Source organism: Condylura cristata, unplaced genomic scaffold (genome assembly GCF_000260355.1).
Source record: "Condylura cristata isolate star-nosed mole 26May11 unplaced genomic scaffold, ConCri1.0 scaffold00035, whole genome shotgun sequence".
Lineage (NCBI taxonomy): Eukaryota > Metazoa > Chordata > Mammalia > Eulipotyphla > Talpidae > Condylura > Condylura cristata.
The window spans coordinates 6,657,984-6,685,875 of NW_004567136.1; the positions used below are offsets into that span (position 1 = coordinate 6,657,984).

The 27,892-nt window shown below is 48.7% G+C and overlaps 2 protein-coding genes across 2 annotated transcripts in view; both read left to right on the forward strand.

Moving 5' to 3' along the window:
- PCSK6 (proprotein convertase subtilisin/kexin type 6) overlaps positions 1-11,618 on the forward strand; it is a 103,709-nt gene extending 92,091 nt beyond the window's left edge. Inside the window, exons 19-22 of the mRNA XM_004693085.2 lie at positions 2,597-2,700; positions 7,895-8,024; positions 9,776-9,888; positions 11,195-11,618. Coding sequence (XP_004693142.2) covers positions 2,597-2,700; positions 7,895-8,024; positions 9,776-9,888; positions 11,195-11,292 — 445 coding nt within the window. The 3' untranslated portion in view covers positions 11,293-11,618. The remainder of the gene's footprint in view (positions 1-2,596; positions 2,701-7,894; positions 8,025-9,775; positions 9,889-11,194) is intronic.
- Positions 11,619-18,050: 6,432 nt separating this feature from the next.
- Positions 18,051-27,380, forward strand: SNRPA1 (small nuclear ribonucleoprotein polypeptide A'). Its single transcript, XM_004693086.2, has 9 exons — positions 18,051-18,201; positions 19,760-19,907; positions 21,055-21,133; positions 21,574-21,620; positions 21,886-21,988; positions 22,565-22,644; positions 23,045-23,120; positions 23,751-23,844; positions 27,062-27,380. The coding sequence occupies exons 1-9, from the start codon at positions 18,120-18,122 to the stop codon at positions 27,118-27,120; spliced, it is 768 nt and encodes a 255-aa protein (XP_004693143.1). The 5' UTR covers positions 18,051-18,119; the 3' UTR covers positions 27,121-27,380.
- Positions 27,381-27,892: the final 512 nt, after the last annotated feature.

Here is a 27,892-nt window from a genome sequence, read left to right on the forward strand (position 1 = left end):
TTTTTCCTAACAGCTAAAACTTCAGAGGCCTGAAGCCTTTCAGGGTAAAGATTCTGAGTCTGTTGCACTCGTGTTTCCAGGTACAGAATGGCGTTTCAGATAGAAAGTTCAAGGAAGGGTAAGAGCTGGACATTCATGCAGTGTTTGGAGAACTGGCAAAAGCAGCCGTTATTCCTAGCAGGCAGAGAGCGGCTGCTGGGATGCGGGGGGCTGTAGGAGCCCATTTTTAGCACCAGTAACCCATTTACTCTGGTTTCCCTCCTAGCAAGGGCAAGAGGGCAGGACTCTGAGAAACCCTTCCTCTCTCAACCGTGCTGTCCGCCCTGTGCAGCACCTGTTTCTCCTTTCCTACGGGGAGCTTATCATCTGTGACTGCTGTGCATATTCCCGGCTCTCTGCGTTTTGCCAAGCTCGACAAACATCACCGTTAAATACATTTCCCTGGTTCATGATTTTCACTGGGATATTTGGGAATGTTGTTTAGCCTGCTTAATGCATTTAATGCAATTAAATATGCATTGCTTATTCCTCTGCATTATTATCTAGAAGCTTAGAAAATATCCTGTTCAAAATTTCATTGTGATTACTCCGTAGAAAATCTAGCTTCTGCCTGTCCAGGAGGAAAGAGAAGGGTCTTCAAGAGCAGTTTTTCCCACCCCAAGCTGCAAGGCACTGTCCCAGGGCTCTTGTTAAAATGCACATTCTCACCCAGCAGCCTGGAGCCTGCATTTCTGCCAGGCTCCCAGGTGCTCGCAGATCCTGGGGGAGCAGCCTTGGTAGGGTCTTCCTGCAGCCCCTCTTCCCCACCACCATCCCACCCAAGGGCTGGGCAGCGGAATTCACCAGGAGGCTGGGTTCTTTTGGAACTGGGGAGGGGAGAGCGGGGAAGTTAAAGGGTAGTTTTATTCTGGCTCTCTCACAAAACTGCCTCATTTACTCTTTCCAGCAATCCAGGAGGTAGATATTGTCATTGTTATTAACATTTTATTAACAGGGGAGGGAAATAGTTTCCCCAGGAAGCATAGTGTTGCTGCCTTAGCAAAGTTTCCTTAGCCTGCACCTTTCTTCAGATCGGGGTGTGGAGATGTGAGGGTCCCCCGCCCAAGTTAGGGGGGCACGAGGAGGGAGAAGGGGAAGCAGGACCCCCCAGAGTCAGCAGTCATATGTTTGGTCCTTTAAACCTGCTAGCTGAGCAAGAAAGGAGTAGCAGTGACTCGATGCCATGGGTGAGGAAGGAGGGAGGCGCCCAACAGGGAGAAGATGGGGACTGAGGCGCGGACATGACAGAGACAGCCCATCAGCTGGCACCTGAGAGGCCGGCTGTGATGGCAGCTCCCAGCAGGGCCCCCCGGCCCCAGGCTGGTCACTCAAGATGGGGTGGGGGGTGCTCAATGGCTGTGACTTGGTTCCAACTTGGAACTTGATTCCCAGTGTTGCTGAGCAGGGAAGTCTTGGCTCTGCTTCCTGCAGATCCCGGGCCCCCTGGGGATGAGGGGACCTCATGTTCAGGCCAGGAATGGTGTCACTGGGAGAAAATACCTCTCAGGGAGTAGCCTCACAAACAGAAACAGGGGTTCCGGCCCTGACAAGCGGGGAGAGACATGCAAACTGAAAACATCGTCAGCTGTAATCCACAGAAAGCTTCCCTTTTATTGCCCAATATCCTCTTAAGCTGTGGCTTCAAATCATGGCTGTCACGTTAAAGCAGTGAGAGCCGCCGAGCCGCCGAGCCGGCCATCCATCTCTTTAGGGGGGTAAATGCGGAAGGGTTCTCGGGAACGGCAGTTATTAAAGACTTGATTTAACTGCCGGCCACAGGGCCCTGCTGCCGTGACGTGGAAGAGCCTGGGTGGGCATCCCCCCGGATACAGGGAGGCATGCAGCCCCAGCCCCATCTCCCCAAAAGCGGGTACTCCGGACCTCTCAGACACCCCGGAATGCTGGTGGGACTGTGCTCAGGCACAGTGCACTCACACTGCTGTGTGCACGCACCTCCCAGTCTTCTGAGTGTATTTGCTCATATCATCCTCCAAGCTGCCCCACGAGGCAGGAGCCTGGGTGACTCAGTTGACAGCAGAGGTGGAGATGTGGCCGCTGGAACCCCCGACCTCGGCGGCCTCCCTGAGCGGAAGGAGGCAGGAGCCACACCGGGCAGGGCCCGCTGGGTCCCGGAGTGGATTTTACTGCAGTTCATTGGGAAGCATGAAAGGTTCAAGCAAGGGAGAGGCAGGAACAGATCTGAGTTTCAGAGTCAGCTTGGCTGCAAGAGTAACTTTAAGGGCCAGCGAGACCGATAGCCAGTCGGCCCCCAGGATCTCAGCACCTGCGAGAGCTGTTCATCTGCGCGTCAGATTAACGCCAGCCTCACCGTCCGGGAGGGACGTGAAGCCTGGGCCCCCTGTCCCTTCCGTGTGGGCCTCCAGCTGGCTTCAGAACAATCCCTCCTGCTTTCATCAGCTGGGAACCTCAAGTGACACAAAGAGCCGTGTCTTTAGCAATGTTCACTTCCTCTTATGAAAGGCGTTTGGGGGCAAATCGTAATTTAATAAGAATTTTGGAAAGGATATGAAAACCCGCCTTTTTATCTTTTCAACAGCCTTGCGAGGGGCAGCTGCGTCCCAGACTGCGAGCCTGGCACCTACTTTGATTCTGAGCAGATCAAGTGCGGGGAGTGCCATCCCACCTGCCAGACCTGCGTGGGTGAGTTCCTCCCCACAGAGGCGTTGATTCCGCGAAGCCAGAGTGGGTTAGCTGGGAGGAGAGTCTGTCCCCAAACCAGAAAGCCCAGCAGCTTCCGTGGCTGGGTATGTGCTGTAGCACTGAGACAAAGGTCCTGCCAGGGGCAGCACCGGCTGGGCTGGGCACTCGGTGTTTACTGGGTGCGAAGTTTCCATTTAGAAGATGAAGTTAGTGATGGACGCTAGTGATGGTCGTGCCGCAGTGTAAATGGACTTCATGCCCCTGAGCTATACGCTTAAAAATGGTGAATAGGATGCTAGGTGGTATGAATTTTTACTTTTTTTTTAAGTGGGAAAAAATCCATAAGGGCCTGCTTTGTGTTTTGTTTTTTGTTTGTTTTTTAAGATTTATTTATTGATGCATACAGAACTGGGGTGCAGGCCAGAGGTTCAGGGGCGGTGAGAGGCTTCACCAGAGACAGAATGGGGAGCAGGACAGGCAGATCACTGAAGTACACTGCTGAGGGGAGCAGGGGGTGGGACAGGAGAGGTCTGCCGTGCCATGTGGGTCAGCTCCCTGGCCTGGGGCCAAACTTGCGCAGCAGTGGCTGAGCTCGCTTCATAGTGCTGCGCTTTAACCCATGTGCACCAGGGAGGGCCCAGCGCCCACTTAGAATGAGCATCCTGGGGCTCCTGGCATTAGAAGACAGCCAGGCTGTAAAGGGTGCGCACTGTCAGCTGTCTGCCTGGAAGCTCAGCCCTCACTGCAGATTGGCACGGGCTGGGATACCATGCCATCAAGATCCAGAGGGGAGAGGTGGGTGCAGATTCCAGTGCTGGTGGGAGGAGGCATTTTAAAACATAGCCTTCATTCCTCACGCCTGTCTTCACTTATGTTGAACATTTTATTCAGAGAGGTAAAGACTTCTATAAACAATTTTATGTGCATTATAATTCCCCACAAAGATGATAGCACAGATGTCTTGCAGGCACAGTTTTTATGCAGAATAGCAGAGAATCCATTCATTTTTATTGGTTTTTCATGTTGCAGCTATTTGCACAGAAAGCTGAAATGCTTGATGAGTTTGCGGGTGCAGACCTGCTTGGAGTTCAGACTTCTCTTCTGGACACTGCTTCCTGCCCCCCACACTTTGGTCCTTGCTCTAAAGAGACCCACATTCGACTGTTTGCTACCGTAACGATTTCAGAATTGTTTATGTTTAATCTCTGCAAAATCGCCATTTCCGTAATACAGAACCTGGGGAATTCAGCAGGACCGGCACAGTCTGGTGTGGCTGCGTGAGCCCCAGGGGGCATCACCTGTGCTTCCAGGAGGGGGCATGCCAGGGACAGCAGGACCTTGGCCAGGCCACGCTCTTAAAGCCCGGGAGAGCTGTGCCTCCCTGGGACCTCAGAGAAGGGGCCATCTCAGAGTCTGGAAGCGCCCTCCGCCTCAGGCAGTCTCGTCCCTCCTACAGACTGCCAGTGCCTTCTTCTCTGCCCCTTTGTTCTTTGCTTCTCTGACTCAATGCTTAGCCCAGGTTGATCAAGGGACATCACTGACGACACCTATTTAAATTTCATAGCCACTTGAATCCATAAAATTCAGGTGTGTGGTTTTATAACACTTCTGATTTCAATAATTTAATTTACTTTTCTCTCTCCGCATCCCTAGACTTCCTGCTGGCAAACAGCTTTATAGTCCTTACAGGTTCTCTGTCCTCCACCTCCTGACTTCCCGGCACTTCAGCATGCTATTATTCCATGATGCGCAGAGCTCAGGCTGTCTGAGGTTTACCTTCCTCCCCTTGGGCGCCTGTCGGGGTTCTTTTTAAGTTCTGGGGATGGATGTGTGTGCTCTCCCGTGGTCGCTGCTGGAGAGAAGGACCTCTTCCCTGTCCTGCATGTCCGTAAGGCTTCCTGCTGTGTAGGTGGGTGCTGGGGGCCGCTGTCCCCAGGCCTGCCTGGCCTTCCCCTCCCGCTTCCATCAGGGATCGCCACCCCTGTGCAGGGCACCAGGGACATGGTCTGTGGGACAGTGGCATGCTTGCATGTGTCCTAGTCCCAGGCCGCCAGTGCCCCCATCCTGTTGTGGACTCAGTGGGGACAAGCCTCTTGCCTAGCTCCAGTCTGAGTGCCCCCCAACCCCCAGCGTGTGCTGACAGGGACGTGGCCGTCTGCTAGAGGCTGGTGCGGGGACCCTTGGGACAGGGAGGTGACTTGCAGCCAGGGAGGCACCCATGTGCCAAGTCTCAAGGCATTACCCTGGCAGCTTTGAGGGGCAGCCTTCATGCAAACCCCTGCCAGAGCACAACCCGAAACAGCAGATAGAGTCCTCTGTGCTCTGAAGAGAGAAGGCAGGAGAAAGGACAGCACCTCAGGTCGTTGGGCCTCCCTGCCGCCACCTCCGGCCTTCTCGCTTGTACCAGACCCCGCCGGCAACAGAGCAGCTCCGGCCTGAGCAGACCACTTAGCTGCTGCAGCTGTGATCTGTGAGCATTTTAAAGTGTCTGAAGCTTGTAAAAGCTGGTGGCTTAATGGACTCCTTAAGAGATTGGAGTTATAAACTTCCTAATTTTTAGTAACTGTGAAAATCGTTTGTGTAGGAAATTTGTGTTTAATCAGCTTTTTGCATCATGGTGACATGTCCGTAGCCTGAAATTTACCGTCTTCACTGCTTTGAAGGGTACACTTAGGCGGTGTTAAGGCATCACACCGTGGTGTGGCCAGCACCAGCTCCCATTCCCAGAACTCTGCATCTTCCTGAAGTAATACGTCTCTCACTTTGAAGGTTGGTACATGCATTTAGCATCTACCGTGGGATATGTCGGTACTCGGCATTAAGCTAAGTACAAACCAGAGCAAGTGTTTATTCCCCGTATGAGGCCCCTAGTGTGGTTGAGGCAGCCCAGGAAGCAGGGATCAGTAGGGAAGGACCACAGAAGGGGACCGCTTCCAGAACCTTCCAGAACCTTCCAGGCACTCAGCCACCAACATGGAGGAGTGGAGGACGAGGAACAGGCTCTTGGCTGAAACACAAGAACTACCTGTCCTCTAGAATGATGTAAACCAGACAGAATCCACTCCTTTTGCAGCTTTTCCTCGGTGTCTCATCACAAGAGGGAGCACACCTGGGCAGGCAGGGTGCTCCATCGCCCTCTAGTGCGCCTCTGGGGCTTCCTGCTCACATCCTGGTAGCCCCCGACATCCCAGTCTGGCCGCAAAGCTGTCAGAGGTGTGACACCAGCCCCACCGTGAGCCATGGCAGGTGGAGCCACCCCGCAAGCCCTTGTCTTCCCTGGACACCGTGGACAAGTCCCCGTTAGGCCTGGGGTCCTCTGGGAAGAGGGCCACATATCACAGCCTTTGCTGCCAGGCCTGCATCGAAATACGGTCAATGTCAGCGGGAGGGAGACCCTGAACAAAGGACCTTTACCGAAAGCGGTTGAGACTGTGTCTGTCCTGGATTCAGCTCTCATGGGGCCAGCCTGTGGGTACCTTGCTGCCTCTCTCTGACATCCCACCTTAGGGGACATTTGGCACAGAGTGGTCACCCAGCTCATACTTGTTGGAATGAGTGAGAGAGCAGTGGGGCAGACTGCCAGCCTGGTGTCTCCATTCTAACCAGGGTCCACCCCGAGCTGATGAGCCTTCCTGAGCTCGGCTTTCCTCAGACTCGATCCTTCCAGCAGCTCTCGGTTCCCTTGTAAAGCCCTAAGTCACTTCTTCTCTGTTGTTGAAAATGCCCTGGTCATCCAGCTGCACCAAACACCAGTCCACACCACTCCCCAAAAACTCTTCCTCCCCATCCTGTATCGTGTTACCCACATTCTATCCAGTGGAAATATGACATGCTCCCCGGTGGGACCACTGATGCAAATCTAAATTTCTTAGAGAAACAGGTAAAAGTAAGCAACAGCCCTTCTTTAACGCAAGTTTTAAAGGACTGCCTTTAATATGGAAAGTGATCTAGGGACCGATGTGTAGTAAAGCCAGTCAGGAGGATACACACCTATTTGGACATTCACCTAATCAACAACTGGACAAAGCAAAGGGCTTATAGAAGGTAGCAGACACTCATAGGCAAAGTGAGGTTGCTGAGGTTGAGGGGAGTGGCGCCCTCCCTGGTGGTGCAGTGGGTTGAAGCACAGCACTGGGGAGCTGGAGGCATCCACTTCAGCGTGAGTTCGATCCCTGGCCAGGGAACATGGCCACATGGCGCGGCAGACCTCTCCTGACCCGCCCGCTGCTCCCCTCAACAGTGTACTTCGTCGGTAGGCGTGTTCTGCTCCCCACTGTCTCTGGTGAATCCTCTTACCGCCCCTGCAGTTCTGTATGCATAAATAAATCTTTAAAAAAAGAGGGGGGGCAGTGGAGAGAAAGATTAGAGGGGTGATGAGAAGCATATGTGTATGGGGGAGGAAATATAGGCAAAATGGCTTCAGTAATGAAAAAGAAAGAAAGATCAAAATGGTGGAAAATATAAATGCTGGTGAGCTGGGGAGGTGAGTTCTAAAGTCATCAGGCAAAACTCCTAGTAGATAGTGACTCACTTGGTGAATTATTTCTATTTAAACACTTGAACCTAAGGATACAGTGGAAGCAGAACTAAATCCATTTTTGCAAGTCTCTTTGATTTTAAGATCAATTTGACTTTCTGGTCCAATCTTAACGCTGAATTTTATACCTGGCCTCTTTCCATTAGGAACCCGTTATTGGCAAGGGGGCTTAAAAAGAAAGATTTCAAATGTCCATGAGAAACAGATGAAGATGATTAAGGCTAATGTATCGACAGCCCATGGTTTCAACGTGGGTGGGATCAATATAGTAAAATTCATGCGCTATTTCACATGTTTTTTGATTTGCGCCTTGCGTTCCAGTGTGTGTCTGCGTTTTACACTCACAGTCCATCTCAGGTCAGTTCCAGCTCCTTTCAAGGACTTCATGCCACCCGTGGCTAGTTCTGCCCTCCTGCTAGCATGCGGGGCAGTGAATGAGGCCCAGAGCAGGGAGGTGAGCCAGGCATGGCTGCTGCCCACTGTCTGCCCAGTGCAGGTGCAGGTGTGATGCTTGGTCCGAGAGGAACAAGGACATCCTGGTGCAGGCACTGTGACCCCTGGAAGCCTGGTGGGGGCAGTGAGCTCCGATGGTACCCCAGCTGCGCTGCAGTGAGGACCAGGCAGCCCCTGATTCCTGCTGCTTTCCTGCACCCTCAGGGCCCAGCCGGGAAGAATGCATTCACTGCGCACCCAGCCTCCACTTCCAGGACTGGAAATGTGTGCCAGCCTGCGATGAGGGCTTCTACCCTGAGGAGATGCCGGGCTTGCCCCACAAAGTGTGCCGAAGGTACGGGTCCGCTCCCACACATGTGTAGCTTCAACGCGGGAGAACGCCCATCAGCCGTGCCTGCAAAGGAGCAGCAGGGGGAGAGGGGACCCCTTTGAGGTGGGGGGGTGCTCCATGGTGCTACTGCAGGGTGCCGGGAGTGACCAGGACCTTTCACAGAGGAAGGTGTCCTGAGGTGCCCGATCACCAAGGTCACAAGTTTGGGGGTGGCTTTCCTTCCTTTGCCAAACAAGTCTTTGCTGAGACCCTCTGTGCACCGGGATTGGCAGGAAGCTGAATAACGGGTGCCCCTGGTGCTGCTGTCACCCCGATACCGTTCAGCTGGTCTCTGTGGCTGCTCTGCTCACTTATAGTAGAAGCAACCCTCAGACAGGCCAAGGGGTGTTCCCGAGCCCGTTGACCCTCTGGCGGGCTGGGGTCCCTAGCACTGGGCTCACAGAGCGGGAGGCGGCTTCACCTGTAAGAGAAGCTGGGAGGGTGCCCAGGGGGAGCAGTGCCCTGTGCTGTGGCATCAAAGGTCGGGCCACCAGGAGAAACAGCAGGGACAGGGTTTCCCCAGAGTGCCTGGGAATGGGCTCCGCCGGACAGCCTCCCTCTGGTCCTGAGTGTCCGGTGGGGGCAGAGGCCAGGCTCTTGCTGCAGAAGGGCTCCAGAGGCAGGTTTGCCCACTGGATCCGTTTTTATTAATATAAACTCCAAGCCTGCACTCCATTTGGGGACACCCTCAACGGCACCGGGAGATCAGCCTCTCCTCCAGGCCGAGGGTGGAACTGAGGTGTGGTCACACCTTGGTGGCTGCAAAGAGGCACATGGGAGTCTGGTTGGCATCTAGTTGCTGACCAGGCAGGCAGCACCTGTCCCAAGCAAAGAACTGCCCTCAGAGGGCAGGCCCAGGTGGGGTCAGGCCAGGCTCCCGCAGGTCAGCAGCGCAGGGTGGGCATGCTCTGAGTGCTGGGTGCTGGAGACTCAGTGCTGAGCTCGGAGAAGCCTGCAAGCCCCACATAGGCCCTCGCGAGGTCCAGCGTGGCTGGCACACAGCTCCTGCCTCCAGGCAGCGTCTGCCTCTCTCTGTATAGGAACCACTGGCAAGTAGTTGGAACTTTGCAGGCCCCGTGGCCTGTGTCATAACCGTTCAGATCTGCCACTGCGAAAGCAGCTTCAGATGACAAGCAGATGCGTGAGTGTGACTCCGAGCCGATAAAACTGCTGGATGTGTCCTGCCTTGTGTGCTGGCCGCCCAAGGCCACCATACCTGGGGGGATAGAGCCCTCAACAAGGCTCTGCCCCGACTGGGCACGCACCCTCTCCCCCTACCACCACCCCAGCTGGCGTCACCTCAAAGGAAGCTCAGCCTGGTGGCGGGTATCTGCCCCCAGCCCAGGTCCAGAATCAGGGGGAGCCCAGCCCGAGTTCCCAGGCACAGCTGGCAGCCCGGGCAAGCTGTCCGAGGGGCTGGGTGGTGCCGACGCTGCTCAGGAGCCCCCTGCGGGTGGACAGCGCACCGTCAGCTGAGCTACGGGAAGTCTTGGAGACCTGGGACTGCGCTCCTCTCTGGGCAAGCTCCTGCAATGGCGTGACCGCGTCTGCCCTAACAGGGTGCAGACGGGAGGAGAGGCCAGCACACTCTCAACCAAGTTCAGGCCATGCTGGGGGCAGAGGACCAAAGCTGGGGGGTGGGGCAGAAGGGAGGAGGCCTCCGGGCATGGCTGGGCCTCCTCCCTGACAGCACTGGGCGCTCTATCTCCCCACAGGTGTGAGGAGAACTGCTTGAGTTGCGAAGGCTCCAGCAGGAACTGCAGCAAGTGCAAGGCGGGCTTCACGCAGCTGGGCAGCTCATGCATCACCAACCACACGTGCAGCAACGGTGAGCACGGGCGTGTCGGGGCACCTAGTGACCCTCAGGGCGGCCCTGGGAGGAGCCGGCCTCTGGCCTAAGGGAGAGGACAGTGAGAGCCCCTGTGCCTGGGCTGCCAGCCCTGCTTGCAGGCTTGGCCATCTTGGGGCTTCCTGACCCCCCCAGCCCCACCCCCACACGCCTTTCCTCGACGCTTCTCACACAGCGACCAGAGAGGATCTCAGCTCTGCTGGCGGGTTTGTTGAGCGACTCTTAAACATGTTTTGCTTGTTCTGTTCCCACTCTCTGGGCTTCAGCCCCAGGCGGCTGGGTGCTGTCACTTATAGCAGGGCAGGCGCCAAGCTCAGAGGCCCAGAGGCTGGGAGGTTCCAGCTCAAGGGGTCTTCACAGGCCCACGTGACCCAGCTCCCTAGGCAAGAGACGACAGGGACAGATGTGGAAAAGGGAACTCGGGAGACCGAACACTAACTTGGGGTTCCAATTTGAGGACAGGTTGGCATACATCTCTGGCTGGGTGGCCCATGAGCGGGTGTGCTGTGGGAGGGAAGGGGCCTCCATGGCTCCACAAGTCAAAGGGAGCAGCCGGAGGGGTCCTAGGCGAGGAGCTGGCACTGGCCGTGCCCCGGCGGGCACAAAGCCTGCGAGAGCCTGGCATCATGTGGGTCATATCACGCGTGACCCCCATGATGGACTTCTTGGTGTTCGGTCATTACTTAGGCTTGTGGCACTGTGTCCTTTGACAGGCCAGGAAGCCCTCTCTTTAGGGAGTCACCTACTGGGTTATGCCTCCAGCTCCGGAAAGCAAGCTTGGCTTGGGCTGTCTCCAGGGTCCTGTGAATGACAACACATCCCAAACGCTGGGGCTCTTACCCTCCCCCTCAGCTTCTCCCTCTACCTAGGTGACCCTCTTACCCCATCGGGTTGGGGTGTCCCCTGGAGCACAACAGCAGCTTCTACTTCTGCCTCTTCGCTCATGCCTTCCTGCCTTCCCCAGAATCATCCTCCTAAGTTCCCCACCAAAACAGTTATCCAGAAGGACAGACAGATGCATAGGAGCAGCAGACTTCTCTCAGCCCTGCCTGCCTCTCTCCCAGGCACCTTCCTGAATTCCCAGGGTTCCCCCAGATCCAGCCCGGGCCCTCAGGAGCCAGATGCCATGGGGTGGGAGGCTGGGAGGCCTGCCCTGGCTGCCCCCCCTGTCCCCTGGGGCCCCTGCCCGGTCCAACATAAAGGCTTGGAGAGGGATGACTGGAAAAACTTTAACCGGCCCCAATGTCTGACCTTGGCCCCCATTTTCTTTCCTGGCGGGCCCTAGCTGACGAGACCTTCTGTGAGATGGTGAAGTCCAACAGGCTGTGCGAACGGAAGCTCTTCATTCAGTTCTGCTGCCGCACGTGCCTGCTGGCCGGGTAGGGGTCCCGGCCACCCCCAGAGGCAGGGCCCCCCTGTCCATCCGTCCTGCTGCCTTTCTCCAGACTGTAGGCCAGAGCCTGTTTCAGGGGCGGTACCCTGCATCTGACAGCTTTATCTCCCCAGGAGCACGGTCCTCCTGCCCCATCTCGGGGCCCCCCAACCTGGTGGGTGGTGGGGCTGAAGGACGTGTCCTTAAAACAGCGACAGCCTTTCAGACTCTGTTTGCTGGCTCCATTCTACTGCCCAGCTCCAAACAGGAACCAAATGAGGGTCGGGACTCCACAGCGCCAGCCTCGGATCAGCTTCTGGGACCATAAGTTTACTGAATCTTCGAGACCAAAGCAGAAAGACGCTTGGCAAAACACATCACTCTTCTCCCGTGCTTCAGTTCAGCTCTGCAGTAAATCTCACCCACCGGGGCCCAGCCCGTCCCCACGTGTGATGAAGGGCCGGGCAGCGCACCTGCTCCTCACTGCCACAGAGCAGTCTGGGGGACGGTTTGGTCAGAATGTAAATAAAATAGATTTAGGGGCATAAAATGTGTGACCACTGGGGATGGCGCGTCTATTTCTACGTAGTCAGCTCCTTCTGCAGCTGCAGCAACGGCTTAGAAAGTCTCCTCCCAAGGCCAAAAGGGAAGAGCCGGCCTCCCTCTGCAGCTGGGCGTCCCTTGTCACTGCTCTGTGCCGCTAGGCATCTCGGGACACAGATGCCCACCTCTACCCGATGTAGAACCTTCTGAGGAAGGCCCTAGAAAGCATCTCCGGGACCTAGCCAAAGGCACCTGCTTTTCAAGCAGTTCCTCTTATCGAAATGTAAGCTCACTGCGTCGTTCACCACCGGTGATTTCCCACCTTCTGGAATTGCTCGAGAGTCCACTTTGGCCTTTGCTCTTCCGGAGATAAGCCCGGCCAGTGGCTGCTTCTGTGTCTGTGTGTATTCAGAGCCTAATGGCACGGTCGGATCGATTTCTGCCAAACCTGTGCAGGCGTTTTATAAGCTACATGTCCTAATTTGTACCGGTGTTAATTATTTTGACAAATATTTCACATGTTTTCATTGAAATGCGCAGATCAGCTCGATCGAGTCCCTTTAATGTGGGAGTAACATTTGCCTTAAATTTTTTCATCTCGTTTTTCTCCATTTTGTCTTGCTCCTGTCTTTGTAACACATTGCCTTGTCCCCTGTGAGCTGGGGGAACCCCAGCTGTTGTTTATGGAATCCACAACTCCGAAAATGAAATCAACAAAGCAAATACAATGTTAACCCTAAATTAATAAAAGAGTTAACAGCCCATGGGAAAGGACCCTGTATTTCTTTCCAAAGCACAACAATTAAACATGGGAGCTGACCAAAGTGTGAAGACACTTTAATTTTCACTTCAGGATGTTTGGTGTCATTATGTGCTTTGAATATTAGCAAATGTTGATGTAGCTAAGGTCTCTATGTTGCAAACCCAGAGCATTTCAGGGTAAAGAGACCTTCCTTGGGCCATAAAAGCTTTGTTGATAAAGGAATTGGGTAGAGGGACACCTTGCACATGGGCCCAGCGGAAGCTCTCCACCTAAAGCTGCCAGCAGAGGTTTAACTAGACTAGAGATTGTCTTTTTCAGCAATTGAAATCCTTGCACCGTGGGTTACATGCTGGGATTTTGATAGCATCCCTGTGAGGTCCAAAACCTTTGCAAATAAAGGAAATACACCAACTGGCACTGAGTTAGGAAAAAATACAAGTGGATGGGGAGCATTGTTTTGGGCTGCCTGGGTTGACTCAGGATTTCAGGGGAGGAGCCGACTGCATCTGGGGAGCCCTGAGGCCAGCATTAAATGTCCCCTGGACCTTTTTTGCTTCTCTCAGCACCTGCTCTTCCTCTCTCTCTCCAGCTGATGAGACAAATGATAAGAACACCATCTCCCAGGTGAAACTGGTACTGACTCAGCCCCTAAGTAGGCTTTAGGCTCTGCTTCTCCATCCTAGTTAGCCTGCCTTCTCTGGGTATCCCCCATTCCTGTCAACTGTGACCTCAGTAAGAGAATGACCAAGTAAAACCAGCTCTCTGGTATAGAGATGCCACCTGGTGGTCCTCTGTGAAATTAAGTGAAGTTCGGCTAGTTTTGTTTTAACTTGCATGTTGAAACAATCACAAAGCAAAAAATTATGGAAAAGTTGCAAGTGCAGTACAGAGAAATGTTTGCTGAGCAATTTAAAAGTAAGTTAGCTTAAAAGTAAGATACCTTATTACCTGCCCCCCCCCCAATACTTTTGAATGTATTTCCTATTAAACCCTTCTATGTAGCCTTCAGAGTCAGAGAATGAACATTGATTTATTTGCTGCCCTCCAATCCCCTGATTGGATTCCAATTTTGCCAGTTTTCAATGATGTACCTAGTAAAAGATTCTGTTTTCATCACTCTTCACCTTTAGAATCACACTTTGCCTTTGAGTCGTCGTGTCTGCTTAATTATTTCCTTCAGTCTACACGTGTTTCAGTCTCTCCTTGACTCTCATGACTGTTGAGCTCACAGGCCCTGTTATAGGCTGCCCCTTAGGCATTTTGCCCTCCCACGTTGACTCAGGTTACGCCTCAATGCAGGTATCATCTCACAGAAGTGATGGTGTGTCCTTCACACTGCAGCTGTGTTGGGGATACATGACCTGGATTTGTGTGGTGGTGATGTTAACTTTGGCCAAGTGGTTAGGTTTTTCACTTTCTGGAAGGGATAACTGCTAAAGGACTTCACGAGCACCATTCTTCAGCATTGTGTTAAAGATCCCAGTTGGCACATCACAAAACATGAAAAACTAGTAGAATTGGCAAGGACGAAGTAAAGCCAACATACTCAGCTAGCATGCTTATATATGTCAAAAACCCAAAAGAGCCATTACAGTGAACTATAAAACACTAATAATTGAATTTGGAAAGATTGCTGGAGACAGTGGGACTACTGAATGTATTTCAACTATAAATCAATTATCTCAAGAGTTCACAAACTAATGATTAGCAAATGAAATTTGTAAATAAAGTTTAGAATAGCATCAGAAACTATCAGATGCCTAGAATAAAATTAGTAAAAGATGTATAAGACCCTTGCACAAAAACTCAACACTAAGAAATTTTAAAAGATCTAAATAAATATAAAGTTATACTATATTCAATACAATTTAAAACAATACAACATAAATCAAAGTATGGATTCTTTAGCTGCAAGATAATTAAAATTTATTGTAAAGGGGCAAAATAAAGTAAAAATTTTTAAAGTAAAATAAAATTCAAAGGACAGGAATAACTAATACAATTTTTTAAAAATGGCAGTTCTTTCGGGGGCAGTTCTTTCCATAAAATGAATGATGTTATGGAATTAAATATTAGATATTGTGCAAGAATAAGAAGCTAAACCCATGGGTCAGAAGCAGTCCAGAAGCAGGTGCTCACATATTTGGACATTTAATGTATAAAAAAGGCAGGCCTGCAGAGTCTTGGGGCGATTGGGCAGGTAATCTTGCTCTTGATATGGGTGTCAATGGCTTGCCTGTGTTCCACTTGCATTTTACTATATAGATCATATTGCAATAAAATATTCAACAAGCACCAATTCTAGGCAGATTTAGAGTTAAGTGTGAAAGGTGAAACAAGCCTTTAGGCAATAGCGAAGATAAATGTGTGTGTGTATGGGGGGAAGATATCTCAAACAAGCCATATGCATGTACCCACCATCCGCTAACTGGACAGGAAACGAGCCATTGTGTAATACAAAAATTAGAAATGTCTAAACATCAAATAACAGCACTAAGAGTGAAAAAGCCAATAAGCAGTGTTATAAAAACAAAATCTACAAGCGCAGAGATCTAATTGATTTTACTGAATGATTCATGAATCAGATATTTCATCTAGATACGGCCTTAAAGCGTGTAAACAAAATGAAGGGTATTTATTGACAGAAGGTGGGACAAGATTATTATTAAAAGAAAAAATTATTGCAAATAAAGCCACCTTCCCCCAGAGGAAGTTGGGAGATTTTATTTTGTAGATGACCTCACAGGTGACAATTAGGAAACTCTAAATTGATTGGTTTAGGATTATACTTTGGGAGAGATTAAAACTGCAATAGATAAAAAGTTGAGTGGAGAGTCCTGGCTGAAGGGCTCCATCATGGGCCTTTGTTTTTATATTTTTGACCTCAGAAAACCCACCCCTTCCCTATATCGACACTACCAGAATGAAACTGTCCCTTCAAAGGTCACATAGTACTTCCAACTGGTAGGGCCTCCTGAGCTAAGAAGCTCTTCCTCTGATGTCTCTTTTTCTATTTGACCATTTAAAAATTCCTTTGATGGCAAAATGGCAGTTGTATTTCTTATCCTTTGGTTTTATTTGTAGCCTAGGTTATGGTTAGTGATTTGGGGAATAAGCTGTCTTAAATAGCCCAAGCTGGGCTGCAGTGTATGTTCTTAAGTATTGATGGTGTGTGTGAAGGCCGATTTCTGCCCTGAACTTGTCCCCAAGCTCTTCCCAACCACATTGAAACGTGCTTTTCTCAACCCTGTTGAAACAGTTCAGCAGCTTCTCAGTAAACAGGAAGAAATGTGCTGGGCTTCAGCAAATTGTGTAAGTCACGGTCACCTGCTCGGGCCACCATAGGGGATGCTCTTGGAAAATAACAGCACAGCCTTGGCTTATATGTCTTGTCTTTCAAGTTAAGCTTTAATGGAATGAAAACCACAGTCTTCTTCAGACTGTCAAAGAAAATGATGGGTCCCAGGACTTGAGAGGGACCCTAACTGAATCAACAACCAAAGAAACATTGAAGTGTTTCCAGATGACCAAATGTGCCCAGCCCCTTCTCCCAAACACATTGAAACTTACTTTCAGAACCCCGCTCCCCCCCCCCCCCACACACACACCGGTGGCGCAAGGAGTTAGGATGCAGCACTGCAAGCTGGCCACAGCCGCTTCAGTGCAAGTTCGATACCCAGCTCCAGAGGTGACCCACATGATGTGGCAGACCTCTCCTGACCCGCCTGCTGCTCCCCTTCATCAATCTGCCTCTTCTGCCCCCCCCCCACCTCTGTCTCTGGTGAATCCTCTCGCAGTCCCTGCACCTCTGGCTTATATCCTTAGAAACAAAGTCCTAGATTCTAAGTCAGCTTTCCTTATGAGAGACTTCTTTTCTTGGGGATAAAGTGACTTTAGGGTAGGAGTGCTCCTTTCTACATTCCTTGATCAATGAATAAAGTTTCTGGTCTGCTATTCCAAACTGGATCTCACTTAATTGGCCCCAGTGACACCCAGTAGGAGGCCTTCCATTAGGTAAAGTGGGAACCCAGTCCATTGGGTATTTTAGAAGTTTTTAACAACAGCAAAGAATGAAAAAACAAACCAGAGTGTGCTCCTAGCCACAACATACTATAAAGAAATACCACAAGTCAGTAAAAGGCAGACAACCCAATAAAAAAATGAGGGTAAGAGAGTGGAGTGAGCATTTCACAAAAGATACTGAATGGTCAAACCACACATGAGGTTGGCAACTAATTACTATGGAAAAGCTGTAATGCAATACTACCAAGTCCCAACAGAATCACTAAAAGTTATAAAGACTGATGATGTCAGTGAGGCTGAGATTGGAAGCCATCGAAACCTCCAGCACAGCTGGAGTATGTAAATTATTTCATTCTCTTTGCATAACTGTTAGACATTACTAATTGATGATATCATGCCCTATATTCCAGCACATGAAACAGATCCCTGTACAAGAAAATTCAATGTGCCATTATTCAGAATACCCCTAGACTGGAAACAAGCTTGAAGTCCACCAACAGCAGAATGGATCTTATGGTATAAGATGCACAGTGCAATCTACACAGCTGCAAAAGTAAACAAATCACTGTGTGGTCACTCTGGAAGGATTCCAGATGTAAGAGTCAGGAAACTAGGCACAAAAGTATGCACGATTCTATTTATATCAAAAGCAGTCGAAATTCATCGATGGAATTGGTTTGGCAGTTGCCTTGGAGAGGGAGAGAGGTTTTCAGAACGGTGTTGTTTTTCTGGCCTAGGGTGGCTGCTATCCAGTGCACTCGGGCTCTCTCAGCTGTGCAGGTGTGCTGTTCATCACGTGGCAGACTTCTGATTTGCGCACTTTTCTGCATGTCATGCTTCAGTGTAAATAGTTAAGAGTCCAGGGTGTATTATAAATGTCCAGTATGTTTTATATTAAATGCTAGAGCCCACAGACCTAACCACAAACTTGACTGTGTCCTGTGTGCGTTTGATGTCCCTTAGAGCCTTCTCAGCCAATTGGCTGAGGCAGATAAACACCCTCACCCCGGGTTCGCACGTTGTACCCGGGAGTCAACGCCCAGGACAGGGTCGGAACCCTCACTTCGGGGACTCGGAACCCTCACCTCGGTGGGGGGGGGGGGGGAACCTATCACTACTGAGTCCCACGGGTGCCCGCCCCTCGTGGGAGGAGTGAGCACAGCCACAGCTTCCCTTTACTTCTAGGTGCACGGACGTATGAGAAACTTCTACTTGGGGGCTTTTACACTTTGCTTAACTTGAGAACACAAATTTCCAGGATTTGGAGGCCTCCAGAATTCCAGACGCAGCCCAGAAAAGAAAGCAGAACCTGGAGTGCGTCACCCTTACACTTAGGATAAAGGAGTCAGGGGGCGTGGCTCTTCGATTGCTTCTGTCTGGACGTCGAACGGCGCACGCGTGTGCCGGCTGCGATTAGTGCTGCCTGCGGGGAGGCGCGGTGCACGCCGGGACGTTTCGAAGGCGGGAGGCGGTGGGCGCCCCGCGGCACCGGGAGCGGGAGGCGGCAGGATGGTGAAGCTGACGGCGGAGCTGATCGAGCAGGCGGCGCAGTACACCAACGCCGTGCGGGACCGCGAGCTGGACCTCCGCGGTGAGTCCAGGGCAGCGGGCGGGCGCGCGCTTGCGGGCCTCCGCGCGCTGCCCCGTGGGCCGCGCCGCGCCGCGGGCGCCGAGGCGGGAGCCTGGGCCACGGGCGCGCACTCGGGCCCGGCAGCCGGCCGCCCGCAGGCGCTGGCCGTTGAGGCCCTCGGCCCGGCCTTCCCGAGGCCTCTCTTAGCCCGGCTTCTGCCCGTGCTCACGAGGCCGCCGTAACTGCTTCCTGGCCCGTACGCCCGGGCCTTTGTTAGGCCTTGTTTGCTGTGTGCACCAGTGCAAACTGTCGAGGGCCGAGGAAATAGCTACTGGCTGTTGTGACCTTACTGCAGGACGTAGGGGGCCCTCAGTGAGGCGTTCAGTTGCTATTGCGAGGGTATAGATAGGGTACGCGGCAGTTATTTCTGAGGTGTGAGGAAGGGAACGAAAGTCAGAAACTGAAGCAACTGATTTCCGCCCAGTGTGCCGTTACTGGCTTTGTTTGGTATTTTTCTCTTATCAAAGCATTTGGAAGAGTGAACTGTTGTATCGAGGCAAAGTGTCCTGCCAGATGCACTGTGTAAATGATGTCAGCCCTTGGGACTAGTCAGATAGCTGGAGCTATCAATCGTCGTGTTGTTGGTAAGAAACTGAGGCTACAGCTGTCCATCATTTCAAGAGATGGAAGGAAGGAAGTGAAAAGCACCTTCTCCGGGGATACGATCATATAATCACGCCTGAGATGGCTCCCCTGGGGTCACTGGGCTCACAGCTCTTGTGCAGGCTCTGCTTTCTGCTTAGATTCTTAGGAAAGTTTGTGGATATTAAGTTTCTTGGGGTTCAAGAGGAAATGACCTCCTGGGTTGTTGGTACGGGTTGCTCTCTGTTGGGTGTTAAGTCAGAAGTGCATCCAGAATCGAGAGGACTGACTTGGAGACAGTACTTACTTGCCTGTAGCCTTTACAGCTCTGAATTGTGCATTTTAATCTTAGCTCGGTTCATTTTTCTCCTGGGGCCTGGCACAATGTTGCTGCCCATCTTAGACTATTGAGTATTGGAGTGGATGGTTCACAGGTTATTTTATCACTGTGTGTAAACCATGACCTTCAACTCTAATTTGATGAAAGGGGAAAATGCCTTGTAGAAGGCAGTCTATCCAAGTAGAAGGATATACAGGTGAGTTCCCCGAGTCTGGGCTGTGGGAATGCAAAAAGAGTTGCGAACTGTTGTCCACAACATCAGGACATTGCACTCCAGAGTAAGCAGCCAGTGGTCTAAATTCCTGCTGTGGCAATTAAGTAGCTGCAGGGCCTCACTTAGAACAACTTGAGGTGCCTTGTAAATATTCTTGTAAATCTAGTTACCGATATTCCTGTTGGGCAGTGTTCATCATCATTGTCGCCGTCATCCTTTGTGATATCCACTGTTAGGCCAGAAGCTTGCATGGTGTTGTGTGAGGCATAGGTGTTTGTGAGTAAATGAGAACCTAGCATTAAGTTACCACAAAATACCACTAATGCTTTAAGGTGCCTGGTCAGAGTGTTAACTTGTGTGGTCTTTTTCCCTCCATTTTTCAGGCTATAAAATTCCCGTCATTGAAAATCTAGGCGCTACCTTAGACCAGTTTGATGCCATTGACTTTTCTGACAATGAAATAAGGAAGTTGGATGGTTTTCCTTTGTTGAGAAGACTGAAAACATTGCTAGTGAACAACAATAGAATATGGTAAGTGTCTGCTAGTAGGAATTAAATTTTCACCTGAAGTAAATGTCTGAAGTAGTTTTTCCTATAGATTTTAGTACAAATTTCCTGTTTACAGTGTATATTTTTTCTTAAAAAGAGGAATGAGCTGCACTTTCCCATAGAGATCCTGACAGTTGGTTTTGGTCTAATCTTACTGGTCTAGTCTGTTCAAGAGTCTTAATTTATTTATAAATTAAAACCATGATGTTTTTCCATAATCTGACTCTAAAACAATTGTAATAAAGGAAATTTAGTGTTCAACAATTGTATTTTTGAGTGAGCATCTCTATACCACATGTCCTCTGCCATTTGTTTAACTGCAACTGATTTCTAAGATAGTAGTTGAACGCTTTGACCCTTTATCATCATTCTGTTAGTTGTAGTGGGAAATTTGCTGAGGCTCTATAGAGACTGTCTTTAAGAAGTGCTAGATGAAGGGCCTCCCTGGTGGCAGAGGAGTTAGTAAGTCTCAGTGCTATCAAGCTACTGCCAGCCACTGTGGCCTGAGTTCAATCCCTGGCCAGGGAGGTGACCCACATGGTGCAGCAGACCTCTCCCACTGCTCCCCTCAGCAGTGTATTTCAGTGGATCTACTTGTTCTGCAGTCTCTGTCTCTGGTCCATCCTCGCAACCCCCCCCCACACACACACACACCCCAGTTCTGGTATGCATAAATAAATAAAATCTTTAAAAAAAGAAATAGTAGATGGTACCAGGTAGTGAGTTTAGTGCCCGTGTTTCTAAGAGGGCTTCCATTCTCTCCTATTAGATGTGTGTGTGTGCCCTGTTCCAGAACAGTGAATGCAGAATCACTTGTATTTCTGTTACCTGCATGAAAGTCAGGCAATGAGCTAAGCACTTTGTTCTGTACAGGGGGTTCTTAGGTACAGTAGTGGGGAGAACCCTTGGCAGCATTCAGGAGACTTGGAGTCTGAAACTCTCCCACTCTGTCATTAAGTCTGTGGCTATGGTTTCCTCTTGAAATCTCACTTTCCCTCTGTCTGGTAGGGTGTTGGAAGGAAGATGTCTAAAGTTCTTCCAACTTTGAATTCCTCTGAGAAGGGCTTACTTAGATTGTTAGTTTGCTTAATTTTGACTTTTACTAAGAGTCCTTCTGTTTCTGTCTCAGCCGTATAGGTGAGGGACTTGATCAGGCTCTGCCCTGTCTGACAGAACTCATTCTCACCAACAATAGTCTTGTGGAGCTGGTAAGTCTTACAGGGGAGAAATGTATTTGGGAGAGAATTGAAGGTACTACTACTTTCAGAGATTGGGAAAGTGTAGAAAAGTTCACAGAAAATTACCTCAACATTTTTGTCTTTTTATCAGGATCTGGGCCTTTTTCAGTTATATGTGTTGCAAATACCTTTTCCCACCATAGGATATCAGTGGCTGTGGTGGGGAGGGAGTGATTCTCTCCTACCATTGAAACAAACTCAAGAGTCAAGATTTTAAGGTTACAAAGCTCAAATCTTTTTACCAGTTCACTCAGTGGAACTGTATTATCTGTGATAGTATTGTGCCAGATGTTGAGCAGTAAAAAAAGAAGTAAAAGATAAGAAGCGTCCGTACTTCAAAGGTGCCCACCACCTCAGTACTGGGACAGCCTGTGGCATTCGCGTTCTTACCTATGGTTGTTCTTTTACAGGGTGATCTGGACCCTTTGGCATCTCTCAAATCACTGACTTATCTGAGGTATGGGAATAATTTGTGGTGGTGTCAATAAAGTCACCTAAAATAAGACCTTTGTCAGACTTGACTTCAAAGCAGAAGGTGGGAAGACACCCTTTAAACAGTTGCATTTTCCTTTGGGCCCAGTGTCTGCTAGAATTTCTCTAATGCTACTTAACTTGTTATGGCATTAAAAAGTGAAAGTAGGAACTTTTTCTTGACTAGCAGACTTATTTAAATACACCTCTTGGATGCCTTGCAACGATTGGTTATGTTCCTTTTCTTGTAGTATTCTGAGAAATCCTGTAACAAATAAGAAGCATTACAGATTGTATGTAATTTATAAAGTGCCACAAGTCAGAGTGCTGGATTTCCAGAAGGTGAAACTAAAAGTAAGTCTTACTCTGTTGGTTGTAAGTCATCATGGAGTTGTGTTTTCCTTTATACTTCTGTGATTGATTTTTTAAATTGCCTGCCGAGCTTTACCATTTGTAATAAAAATGTGGGAAAGGAAACGTCTCCACACATTTCGCAGCAGTTTGTGGTAGGACTTTGAGCTGAAGCTCTCAGGCAGCGCCGTCTCTGTGCCATGGCATGTGCCCTGCAGCCAGACTGCCCAGGCAGACCCCTCCCCGGGGGCCTCAGAGAACCCATTGTTCAGCAGCTCTGATTGTTAGAATGGTGTTTCCCTTTTCAGGGGCTGTCTTACTCCCAACCCCCCTATTTTGTTTTAAGCCTTCTAACCTCAGTTCTTTAAGAGCCCCATCTTGAAACTAGGAGGGGGCTTTTTTCCACAGAGCTACATCAGAAAAGGCAGAACCACTGTCTCCATTTATTAGGAGTTTGGCTTGTTGGCACTTTCACCAACCCAGACTATTCAGGAGTTTCCTTCCGTGTTTGCTGAGGAATGCATCTAAATGCATGTGGTATTCCTACTTCCATTAACTCTGTGTGTGGTGTCGCTGTAGGAGCGTCAGGAAGCAGAGAAAATGTTCAAGGGCAAACGGGGTGCACAACTTGCAAAGGATATTGCCAGGAGAAGCAAAACGTAAGATACGGATATCCAACTTCACTCTACTTCACCTTCAGAAACACTATCTGTCTGGCAGTTTGCCGCCTGCAAAATTAAACAAACACTTGTGACTAATATAGTATTGCACTTGTGTGGTGATGGTCATGACTGTCAGTGGTCCACACATCACATGAGATTTCTACCAGGTCAGTAGGGCAAATTTTCAGAATTCCATCTAATGGATCTCTTAAACATCTTGCTTTCTCTCTAAAAAGATGAATTGGGTGGTGTTTCTGAAGGAGAGTTTCTTGTATCAGTTTGTTAACAAAGATAAGATACTACACTGGTTGAATTACTTTCAAAATCTTTTGAAAGTAAAGAGAAGCAGTTTGTATTGATCTGGATTTACAGTTACATTCTTTCCTCCCCTTCACAGTTTCAATCCAGGAGCTGGTTTGCCAACTGACAAAAAGAAAGGTGGACCGTCTCCAGGGGATGTAGAAGCAATTAAGGTACTGATGTGTTAGAACTCCTAGGCTGGAGAGAGCTAGGTGAGGGAAAGACACAGTTATGTAAATAAGTTTAGAAAATTGTAAATTTTTCCCTCCAGATAAGTTTCTATATAAGGAAAGACTTGCAAAAGTTACTATTTTACAAGACTTTGAATTGCATTAATTACATGCTCCAGTCAGAGTGGAAGTAGTCACCTGCCTTCTCATTTTCTCAGCATATGTTTTTTTGGCTAGTTAGCTTTTTATGCTGTCTCAGTGTTTGTCTGAATCATACCAAGCATTTGCTGTGTGAAAAGTCCTGATTGATGAACAGTGAAAGTCCCAGTTTTACATTATCACCTGCTAAATTATCCAGTAACACGCTTCAAATATATATTTCTACTAGCCAAAACTTTAGGTCACAAAGGATGATCATTGGTCTCTTTTTATTATAAGAGGGTCTGTATCTCTTTATCAACTTTGAAAATAGTTAGATTTCTGTGCTGATTTTAGTGTGCTGATAAAATTCTTTTCCCAGGGTAAAACAATTTACTGTTCCAACTTGAAAAGTTGCTGTTCATTTCTGTAGAAGTGTTCTGAAAGAATGACACTTGGATGAAATTGTCATTTCCACTGTCATCTTTCCTCTAGAATGCTATAGCAAACGCATCAACTCTGGCCGAAGTGGAGCGGCTGAAGGGCTTACTGCAGTCTGGTCAGATACCTGGCAGAGAACGCAGATCAGGTGAGGAAACTTGTTCTGTCTTCATACATCCAAAACAGTTTACCTGAGAATGTTTAAATAATACCTCTACCTTCCTACTTATGTTCATGAAACCTCACTAAATTTGCTTTTGAAGATGAAGAAATAGGGTTTGTTTTGTTTTTTAAAGATTTATTTATGTGTGCACACAGAGCTGGGGTACAGGCCAGAGGTTCAGGGGCGGTGAGAGGCTTCACCAGAGACAGAGTGGGGAGCAGAACAGGCCAGCTGACGAAGTACACTGCTGAGGGGAGCAGCAGGCAGGTCAGGAGAGGTCTGCTGCACCATGTGGATTACCTCTGGGGTAGGGATCAAACTCATGCTGAAGTGGCTTTAGCTTCCTAGTGCTGTGCTTTAACCTGCTGTGCCAGGGAGGGCCGGATTTGTTTTGTTTTTAATTTAAATTGAAGCCAACATTATTTCGTAGCTATGGAGTAAAATCTCAATACTATAGGTGATCCCTATGAGAGATAGAAGTGGTTGGGAACATAGACTCCAGAGCACAGCAGCCTGAGGCTCAGATCTTAGCCTCTTCACCCATGTTCTTGGAGCTTCTTAATCCTCATTCTGTTTCCCATCCTTTAATCTGAGATAATTTACCAACCACTAAAGGTCGGTGAGAGGATTCAGTAGCATACTTCATAAATAGCACTTAGCACAGGGTCTGAATCAGCAAGGTTTTGAAAGGTGTTAGCTAGTCTAGTATTTGAATGTCAGCATGCTGGGTTTGCTTACACTCAAAATGGTAAGTTTTGATAGGAACTTAGACTGGTAACTCAGAAAAATTTCCTTGGAGAAATACTTGAACTGAAGCAAAAAAATGAGTAAGATGTTAGATCAGTTGTTCTTGGATCCCCTGAGTTCAAAGCCATGTAATGCCATGGCAGGTCGAGGCAGTGGCCCAGAGGGTGTTAGTAACTATCGACATCCTAAACTGCTCTGCTCTCTCCGTTAAATACGTACCAGTTTCGCTTATGAGTGTTCATCATAAAGCAATGAAAATGATTCATTGTATTACATGTCACCCCTTAAGTGCACATCTTTTCCCTGCTTAGGATGGTAGGCACACCTGGGGCACTCAATCCTGTGTGGCAAAGGTGTGCACTTGTTCTAGCTGAGAAGCGGGCATCTTCTCAGATGTGAAGCCAGCAGTCGCCTCAAGGCAAACATCTAATGGTGTTGGTTACCAATGATAAAATTTAAGATTTCAAGAAAAGTTAAAAGCCGGAAAATTTTCACTCATCACAGTAACCTTGAAAGCTTCCCCGTACTTAAACACTATTGAAGAAATCAGTGGTGACTTTTTTTTCTGTTACATAGTGAAGTAGATCAATATTTGTAAGACCTATTGGAACTCAGAACTCTGTGAACAAGTATTTCCAAATGATGTTACAAAGTTGCACATGCATAAATTACACTCAGAAAGTACAAGATAGCCACTGGGTTTTCAAGTCAGAGTATGAGCATGTTAAAAGATTTCAGACTAGTTGAAAACTATTAAGAAACTACCACTTTTCTCAGTTTATTTTCTCATTGTAAACAAGTATCTACAGCTGTCTGCAAAGGCTACTGAAATATTCTTTCATTTTCTAACTGTATACATATGAGGGTGATTTTCTTTATACCCTTCAATCAAAACCCTGTATGACAGTAACTGGCGGATTGTGAAGCCAGTATTGGAGGCCAGCTGACGTTGTCGAGCAGATATCTCAGAGTTAAGCAGAAATACCAAATAATGCCAACTTTTCATATATATATCTTGTTTGGAGAAATTTTCTTTTTGTAAAGATTTATTGGTTTATTCATACAGAACTGGGGTACAGGCCAGAGGCACGGGGGGTGGTGAGAGGATTCACCAGAGACGGAGTGGGGAGCAAAACAGGCAGATTGACAAAGTGCACTGCTGAGGGAGTGGTGGGCGAGGCAGGAGAGGTCTGCCACGCCATGTGGGTCACCTCCGGGGCGGGGATTGAAGTCACAGTGAAGCGCTGCAGCTCATTTGCAGTGCTGCGCTTTAACCCTCTGCGCCGCCGGGGAGGGCCCAATTTTATTTTCGATAGAAATACAAGCACTAGCATGTAATGGATTTATTATTTTAGGAATTATTTTTTAAGATACTCAATTTTAATTTCTAATACTTTATGGATGAATGTAATCTGCAGGAAAAAAAACTCTTGTTTGAGAACTGCTGAGCTAGACAAAGGCAGGGCAGCCTGGCCTCCTAGGTAGATAGAGGGAGCTGCACAGCAGCCAGCTCTGGTAAGAGGCGAGCATTGCGCACTTGAACTGACTGGGCCCTTGCGAGCGAACCAGAGGCACTAGACTGGGCCCACAGCAGGAGCATGCACCGAGCCATGCATGGTGCCGCAGCGGTCACGGATCTGTAGTGCTGCTGCAAGCTTTCAAGGCTCTGTGGTGACAGGTTGGGGGAAGAGGCAAGATAGGAAATGCTTACGTGATTGTAATATGACAGAACTATTTGAGTAGCTTCTAGAATACTTACTTGGTCCTCATCATCCCTTGGCATTTAAATGTAGTCTAAAAGCACTTGGGGAGAGAAGATACATACCAGGATAGTGCTCCATTTTCTAGATAGCAGTATGCGGGGCTTCCAGGTAGCACCTCTTGAGTGACTTAGTAGTTTTGTATCTAAAAATCTCCTGTTTGTTTCTAGCTATAGAAATATAGAATTAAACAGTGACTCGCAAGGTTAAAAGGTTTCCTTTTCAGAACCCATTGACCAAGATACCTGCCTGAAGTTGTTGAGCAAATGCAGGAACCTTTTGGTGGTGGCTGTCCTGCTTTTCCTAATTTAGAGACAATAAAGCTGCTGACTATTCCCAATATCTGGCATGTAGCAGGTACTGAAGTGTTTTGGGGGTGAGTATCCCCAGTTTCTTGGCTCACGATAGTGGCAAGAACAAATCTCCAAGTATAAGCTTTTTAGATTCACACATATGGACCAGAACAATTACAGTGGGAAGTAACAGGTTTGACTTTCATAAAACACCTTTGTGATTCTTTAAGAATTGCCCATCCCTTTTGGTCCTGCCAAAGACATAGTTGTCTGGATTTTCAAGTCCTTACGGCAGCTGTTGGGTGTGTATATCTAGTCCAGGGCCTAGTACATGTCAGCCTAACAGAAGGGACATGCATGTTCTTGAATCCAGTGTGACTCCAGCTTTCCGTTTTTCTTTAGGCCCCACTGATGACGGTGAAGAGGAGATGGAAGAAGACACAGTGACAAATGGGTCCTGAGCTGTTGACCTGAGTGCCTGCAGGATGTGTCGTGTGCCACGATCTGGAATAAGACCTGCTCTTGGAACGTGGAATAATAGTCTTTTTGTGTCTGTAAGGTGGAGTTGATAAGCATTTGGAAATGCTTAAAACTGCTGCTGGTGATTTTGTAATGTAAATTTTGAAATCTAAATGCCAGTTTTTTATAAATAGTGAAAATAAAGGACATTCACTGTGCCCCCCCAGCAGTGCACTTCATCAGTCTGCCTGTTCTGCTTCCCACTGTCTCTGGTGAATCCTCTCACCACCCCTGCACCTCTGGCCTGTACCCCAGTTCTGTATGCATAAATAAATCTTTTTTTAAAAAAGTCTTAGCTAACCCATCAGCAATCTTAATCACCTAATTTATTGTATAAAAATAAACTCCCAAGCACCGATTGAAACTATTGTGCTAAATCGTCTTTCTGAGCATTAGCTGCTGAGGAGAGGAGTGATCTGATTAATGTCTCCCTCAATACAGTGCCTCTGAAATCCGCTGGGTAAGAAGTCATCCTGAGTGGCATTGCAGCTATTTTCAGTATAATCCCAAGAAATCCTTTTTAGCACATAGTTCATACATGATGGCAGAGCAAGGAGAAATCAAAGAGTGATGGTTTGTCCTTTACAAGTGAAAGGAAATATCCAAGGAAAATTGCCCCCTCCTAAACTTACCATATCAAAGGCTATCAAGCTTAATGACAAAATCCAGACTCCTCCGTTTCCTAACTTGTAGAGTCAAAATGTCTAGAGGGAT